The sequence below is a fragment of the Colobus angolensis genome, unplaced genomic scaffold (assembly GCF_000951035.1).
Source record: "Colobus angolensis palliatus isolate OR3802 unplaced genomic scaffold, Cang.pa_1.0 Scaffold84, whole genome shotgun sequence".
NCBI lineage: Eukaryota > Metazoa > Chordata > Mammalia > Primates > Cercopithecidae > Colobus > Colobus angolensis.
Window position 1 is genome coordinate 3,133,142 of NW_012122265.1, and position 7,319 is coordinate 3,140,460.

The following is a 7,319-nucleotide window of genomic DNA, read 5'->3' on the forward strand; positions in this document are numbered from 1 at the left end:
ATGCCGTAGAACCTGGGCCGCGGGCGCGTGGAGCAGCAGGTCACCCAGACAAAGAGGACCACGCCAGCCGTGCAGGCCACGCAGGCCAGCACCAGGAGCCAGATGATGCTGGCCACATGGTAGCGCAGGCAGACCAGGGGGCGCGTGCTGTTGCGCAGCAGGCCGCAGGCGTTGGCGGGCAGCAGCACGGTTGGCAGGGTCAGGGCCCACACTAGGGCGCAGAGGATGGCCGAGGTGTGTCTGGGCCGGCAGCCCTGGTAGCAGGTGGGGAAGAGGTCGGAGAGGCAGCGCTCCACGCTGAAGGCTGCCAGCAGCCAGAGCCCCACCGCGAACCACAGGAAGGTGAGCACGAAGTAGAGTGTCTCCTGGGGACCCAGGGCAGCCTCTGCCACGGAGACGCCCACGTGGCAGGAGAGGAACAGGAAGTCGGCGGCGGCCAGGTGCAGCAGGTAGACCGAGAAGGGGCCCTTCCTGATGTGGAAGCCGAGGTTCCAGAGCACCAGCCCGTTACCTACCAGTCCCCCAAGGCCCACGATCAGTGTGAGGTAGAAGACCACGCTGTCAAAGGTTCTCCAGAGGCCGAACAGCCTGAACATCCTGGCCGGCTCAGAGGGTGCTGGCGAGGGACCTGCAAGAGGGAGACAGACATGGTCCTCGGGCGTCTTTCGTGCCCCTGCTGGGGGCACAGGGAGTGGCATCCATGGCCCTGCAGATGCCCTCTGGCTGCAGCCCCTGGACCTCCCTTCCCAGCGGCGGGACCTCAGCCGGGACTCAGCCCTCTGCACCTCAGGTCAGGTGTGCCTAACGCCTCCCCATGCCCTGGGCTCCTGGCACGGTGCACTAACGTGCTCAAAGGATGTCCACGTCCCTCATGGATGTGGTGAGGGCGACACTGCACCCTCCACCATGTGCCAGGGAAGGCTCTGCAGACAGAGGGGACGTGCATGGGGAACCCACGTGTGAGGCCTCCCTCTTCCCCCAGAGGTGGGAGTTTCTCCACGGTGGACCCCCATGGGGCTCCCACCTGGTGAGCCTAGACCAGCCTGCTGGCGAAGTCCTGTCCCCGGAGTGTCTCTGGAGGTGTCCAGGGAGGTGCCCGAAGGCAGAGGCTCCAGGTGGCCTGAGGAGGAGGGAGGAGGGAAGATGTGGTGTGAGGAGCTGGAGGGAGCCCCCAGCCTTCCCTGTGCACTCCCGGCCTAAGCAGAGGCTGAATTCCAGGGCTCCTGCTGCCGGCGGAGCACTCGGTGCGCTCAGGAGGCTGCTCTGAAGACTCAAACCAAGGGAGGGGCTTTGGTGACGGTGGCAGGGCCAGAGGGCCTCTCCAGGAGCCGCTAACACAAGGGGAGGGGCAGATACAAGCGGCCATTTGCAAGGAGCGAGGCCGAGGAAGTTCTCAGATGTTCTCAGGGCGCGAGAGAGATGGACCATACGAAGAGATTGACCAGAGACACTGAAAGGCAGAGTCTCGGAGCAGCCCTTCCCTTCCCAGCCATCCCGCCACCCCCAGGATCCACACGGGTCCTGCTCTTAGTCCTGGGAGATGCATCAGGACCCAGGCTCAGCTGTGAGGGCGTCAGGGGTGAGAGACACGAGAGAGAAGAGAGATAGAGAGAGACAGAGAGACAGGGAGAGACAGAGAGATGTAGACAGACATTGAGAGACAGAGGAGACAGGGAGACAGAGACAGGGAGAGAGAGACAGAGAGACAGAGACAGAGAGACAGAGACAGGGAGAGAGATAGAAAGAGACAGAGACAGAGATAGACACAGAGAAACAGAGATGAGACAGGGTGAGGGAGAGAGAGAGAGACAGACAGACAGACAGAGAGCGATCAAGCTGCCAACACACACCTCCCTGTCACACCTTTGCCTGGGCTGTGTCCCCGGCCCCGAGCCCTCAATACCTCTTCCCTGACGCAGGTCCTGTCCTACTTCAAGGTTTTGCTCCTTCTCAGGGACCTGCAACCTCCTGCAGCTTCCTCCGGCCCCCGTGAGCCCCCTGCCTCATGCCCGAGCATCCCCCAGCACCTTCTTTGTGCTTGTCCTTGCCCCTAGTCGGGGAGTGGGGAGTGCGGCTCCAGCCTGGGTTCCTGTGCCTTGTGCCTTGCCCGTGATGGGGGCCTGTCCTCCGAGCCCAGCCAGGGGGAGTGGGAGACCTTGGCCGGACCCTGGCTTGTGGTGGTGACCGTGGTGACTGGCGGTGGGGTGGACACGCCTCCCCTCTCTGAGCCTCAGTTTCCCCGGGGAGGTAACCAGACTCTCCTGGCTGTGCTCTGGCTCTGGCTCAGAGTCTGAGGGCTGGGGGTGAGGCTGGTGCTCGCGCCCCCGTGCTGGGGTGAGGGTGGGCTCTGTTCCTGGAGAGTTACAGAGAGGAGTGGCGTGGCGGCAGGAGGGGGCACCTTCATTTTTATCAGAACAGGTTCACCTGCCCGGCCCGTTCCAGCAATGCCCTCGAGCTCTAGTGTCTACACGTTTCAACTCAGCCGGCATTCCCACCACCATCCTGCCCTGCCTTCCCTTCCCAAAGGAAATCCAAACTTCCCAGCCAGCCCCATCACCCGGGGAGCCAGGCTGAGAGCAGGGGCCACTACGGAGGGCAGAGGAGGGTGCCAGTGCCTCACCTGGGGGATGCGGTGGGGGCAGACAGAACCTTCTCACCTGTGACGAGGCTGCCCTCAGCTCTCTCAGGCCCTTCTCTGCTCAGACCAGTGCTCATTGCCTGGAGGCTCCTCCTGGTCCCTAAATCCTTTCATGTCCTCTGGGACCCATCTGGCTGGACAGAGGGCATCCGGCCAGTTCCCTAGAAGTGGCAGGGTGTGGCACTGTTCACAGGAATTGCAGGAATGAGCTAAAACAAAGAGTTGTTAGTGTGGGCCGGCCTTTCCTTCCTCCTCAGCATCTCTGGCAGGGGAACTGAAGGCAGGCACCAGGCCAGTGTCTTCCACCTGCTCCCACCTCACCTCCTGCATGGAAGGGAGAGAGCAGGTGAATGGAGACCCTCTGTGCCCAGTGAGGCTGGATCACCTTCCGGCTGCCCCACTGATGTTGGGCTGCTCCTGCCAGTCTTTGGTTGGCTGTGGGCACAGGAGGCCTAGAACTGTGGGCAGGGCCCTGGCTGTGTGGCCTCGAGAGAATAACCTAACTTCTCTGTGCCTTGGTTTCCCCCTCTCACTGGACTGACCGTTTATGGACAGCTGGAAGCCTGGGTGCCCAGGCTTGGGACTGGCTCTCCTAATGGGTCAGCCGACCAGTGTGTCTGTGGGTGGTCTGCAGAGGCGGCCCCAACTGTCCATCTGTCTGCCTCAGAGGCTGGGCTCCCAGCCGCTGACGGATTGTTTTCTGCATTCTGCTCTGCGGAACACTGGACAGTGACATGTTCTTGATGAGAGACTTTTCCTTCCATGGACTGTGCTCCACAGCTCCTGAGTGGGGTGCAGAGTGTGTTAGCACAAGCCAGAAATTCGGTCGTAAAGATGCTGTTTCTCTTCACATTTCTCAAATGGACTTGGCTTCGGAAATCACTTCTGTAACACCAGTCAGCAGCCTGTGGAGCTCTAGGCGGTGCCTGCCGGCTGCCCAGCCCCCAGCATTGTTGCACATGGCTTTGAAACGCACAGCACAGCTCGTGTGGCCCAGGGGCACCTGCTGCTACCCCGCCTGCCGGCTCTGCCCCAGATGCTGGTCCTCGCTGGTCTCCGGGACCTCTCCCGGCGCGGCTCCACCTCCTCCCTGAGGTCACTGTCCAGGCCTGTTTCAACTAGCCCCTCCAAGCCCTCCTTCCCTGCCTCCTGTTTGGGTGAAACTTCAAGCATCTCTATTAACTTAGTTGGTAGCTCCGGTCCCCTGCAGTCGCCGGGGGCCCAGAGGGACACACAGAGGGAGACTACCTGCCTGGGTCCCTCCTGGCCGCCTCGCCATCGGAGGTGGGGTGGGGAGCTCAGCGTCAGCCACAGTGTGCAAGGTGAAGAGCAAGGTGAAGAGTTTTGATCCCTCGCAGATCCTCAAGCCAGGCAGGGTGCCCGGCTTCCACCCCAGGTAGCAGTCAGGATCCTATCCCAGGTCTCCGGCGGCGACGGCAACGCCGTGCCCATGGAGGGCTTCCCCTAAGAGCCACCGGGAGTGGAATGGGCTAATTTCTCGGGCTGCTTTCTATTGGGCACTTCAGACTGTGCTGGGCAAGGGCAGTTCTTTGCGGCAGCTTGGGGTGAAGCTCTTAGGGAGGACGTCCTGTGCAGCTTGGCCAGCCCCGGCCAGGCCCAGGCAGCCACCAACCATGGTTTCTCCATCACCCCTAACCCCTCCCACAGCGCCTTCTCGTGTTTGCCCACCGTCTAGGCCATGCTTCCACTTTCTCACCTGGGAGGGGTCTGGTGCAGGTGGAATGCATGGAGGGAGCCTCCGCTGGGGGAGCAGCTGCTCCCGGTGTTGCAGGGAGGACAGAGCCAATGCCTGCCCCATCCGTGTCGTGGCCGACGGTGGCCTAAGAAGATGTGCCCAGGTCCCAGTTGCTGGAAGCTGTGCACGAGCTCTTCCTGGGGACAAGGGCCTTGGCAGATACATGGATTTTGAGATGAGCTCGTCCTGGAATATCTGTGTGGGCCCTAAATCCAATGACAAGTGTCCTTATACAGGAAAGGAGAGGAGGGACACTGGAGAGCAGGGGGAGGCCACGTGAGGTTGGAGGCCAGCAGGGGTGACACAGCCACAGGCCAAGGAGGGCCAGAGCCACCAGGAGCTGGAAGAGACGAGGAAGCACCTTCCCCTGGAACCCTTGGGGAACGCGGCCCCGCCCCCGCCTTGACCTCAGACTTTTGTCCTCCGTAACCAAGAGAATAAAGTCCTGCTGTGTGAAGCCACCTGGTTGTGGTTATTTGTTCTGGTTGATACAAGAAATGACTGCAAGGCAGGTGGCACGCTGGTACCATTTAGGTGAATGCCCTGAGTGAGCGCCGGCCACTCCGCCGAGCCTCCCACGTGCCCCCACAGCGCCGTCTGAGATGGCGACCTTGTCATCCTTGCCCGCAGATGGGGAAACCAAGGTGCCGGAAACTTAAATTGCTTGTCCAGGTGGTGCAGACGCCCAAGTGTGGTTTGTGTGAACACAGCCATCCTGAGCTTGTCTGACGGTTTGGGCTGCGGGCCGGGGCTGCAATGGCGACTCTGCACAGCTCACCCTGCGGCAGCTCTGTGGCCCTGGGCAGTGTCCTAGTCTGAAAGTGTGGGCAATGGTTTAATCACCTCGGGGGTGTGTGGGGACTCCGTGGTGATCCACGTGGGGGCTGGCTGGGGGCCACTGAGGAGGCAGGAACAGCACAGGATTCAGCCGGTTCGCCAGGAACACGGTTTCCGTGCCGCCGTCCTGTCTGACCTTCAGGACAACATCGGCCTGACTCAGTCCAAGGGAGAACACAAGGTTTTCCAGGGCCCCCAGGGCAGATGGAGAGTGGGCACCGGGCGTCCAGCAGGGTCCTGCTCACCCTCACCCCCGCCTGTCTGCAGAGGAGCTCGACGGTGGGAGTGTTTTAATATAGGCATCATCATTATTATTATTCAGATAGGCGAGGCCGCCAGATCAGGAGACGCTGCCGTTGAAGGGATGGTTGGTAACTCATAGCTCCCAGGAGGAGGGGAGGCGACTCCACAGGGGCCACATGGGGCAGTACCGGGTCGGTCAGGAGGCAGAGGGGGAGGGGAAGGGAAATGTGGACCGGAGCTTCCTCATGGTTTCTGTAGGAAGGACTGGGCAAGGCAGCCACTGTAAGTGGGTTTAGGGTTGGCAGCTGGAACAGTTTCAGAGCTCTGGGTCCTAGAGCCAGTCCCTGGTGGTCTGGAATTCGGCCCTGGGGTGATGAGGGCAGGGATAGTGGCTGGGAGTGTGGGAGCCGGATAGAGGAGGGGCTGGGCGTGGGTCTGCATTTGAAAGGTGAGTTCATGAAGGCATTGTCATTCTCTAGCAATTGACTGACCCTGGAAAGGGCCGTCCCTTGGGGTCTTCAAGGCCTCAGATGCCAAAGCTTCAGAACACAGAAAAGAAGACCCGGGTGGAACAGGGTATACCGGGAGCTGCGGAGGCTGGTGGATGGGACTTGAGGCTGCCCTCCTTCTGCCTCCCTCCCTCCTTCTTCCCAGGCCGGAGTCTTGTGTGGCCCGGAGCTAGGGACTCCCACGGGGCTGCTGCTCCCTCCTTCCACCAGGGGACAGAGGGTTCCGGGCTGGGAGCACCCAGCTTAGAAACCAGAGCCCCTCGGTGGCGGCCAGCACTGGGCTCTGCTGTGCCCGGCGGTGGCTCCTGCCAGGCCCTCTCAGTCTCTCGAAGCCTCAGTTTCCCACGGGCTACTTGGGAAGTTCATGTGACATCATGCATGTTACATGTGTGACCCAGCGCCCAAGGCAGAGTAATGACTCGGAATGCGCTGGCTCTGCTGCTAGTGAGATCCAACAGCTGAAAAGAAAATTACCTCTTCATTAGAATAAGCAGGTCTGACATGCTTCAGTGGCCACACATGGCAGTGGTGGGAAAGCAGGAGGCTGAATGGACAGGAAACCCCATGGCCTTAGGAGCTGCCAGGAGCCCCCTCTCTCTAGCTGGGCATTGTGCAGGCACCATTAGGGCGGGCGGATGGGGTGTGTTTCAGAGGAAAAGGGTCAAGGCTGTGGAAGAATTGAGCAATTTCACGAGAACAACAAAACTAAAGCCGTGGTCACGTTTTAGGTGTGATGTTTGTTTTTATTTTTCCAGCGTGTGAGCTAACGAGCCAGCTGAGTGAGTCTGCCTCGCCCCAGGAAGACGCCACGCAGCACAGGCTGATTTACAGACTCACACCTGGGCGCTGGGGAGGGGACAGGGATGCTGGGCCGGGGGCCTGTCTCTGCTCCTGTCCTCACACACACAGGCCTCACCCACAGCCTCCCTGGGCCCTGAGGACAGAGCGGGTTACACAGGCTCCCTGGAATTTTGGCTGCCCCCAGCAGTAGCTGCCTCTTGTTGGGAACTCTGTGCTGGCTGCAGAAGCCCTGCAGGGGCCCAGGGGTGCGTGTGGACGGGGTGGACTGGGCCCTGGCCGAGGAGCTTGGCCTGCAACCCAGGTGGAGGTAACCTTTGAGCAGCGTGGCGCCAGGGTCCTGCAGGGTGGGGTCTAGGGGTCGAGGGCAGCCAGGGGTCCCTGGTGGGGCCTTGTGGCTCTGGGAGCAGAAGAGGAGGTGCAGCGGGGGAGGTCAGAGGAGGCGCAGGCCAGGCAGGGGCAGGTGGGAGCCTTCACGGAAGCTCAGCCTCCAGTTTGGAGACCAGCCCACATGGTCCTAATGTCCTGAGGTCTCAGG

The 7,319-nt window shown here is 61.3% G+C and overlaps 2 protein-coding genes across 2 annotated transcripts in view; one reads left to right on the forward strand and one right to left on the reverse strand.

Moving 5' to 3' along the window:
• Positions 1-596, reverse strand: part of MRGPRG (MAS-related GPR, member G) — a 2,809-nt gene extending 2,213 nt beyond the window's left edge. Inside the window, exon 1 of the mRNA XM_011930159.1 lies at positions 5-596. Coding sequence (XP_011785549.1) covers positions 5-596 — 592 coding nt within the window. The remainder of the gene's footprint in view (positions 1-4) is intronic.
• Positions 597-3,428: 2,832 nt separating this feature from the next.
• Positions 3,429-4,156, forward strand: LOC105503249 (putative uncharacterized protein MRGPRG-AS1). Its single transcript, XM_011930117.1, is given in 2 exon segments — positions 3,429-3,559; positions 3,562-4,156. Coding segments are annotated over 2 exon segments (486 nt in total). The 5' UTR covers positions 3,429-3,498; the 3' UTR covers positions 3,987-4,156.
• The last annotated feature ends 3,163 nt before the right edge of the window (positions 4,157-7,319 follow it).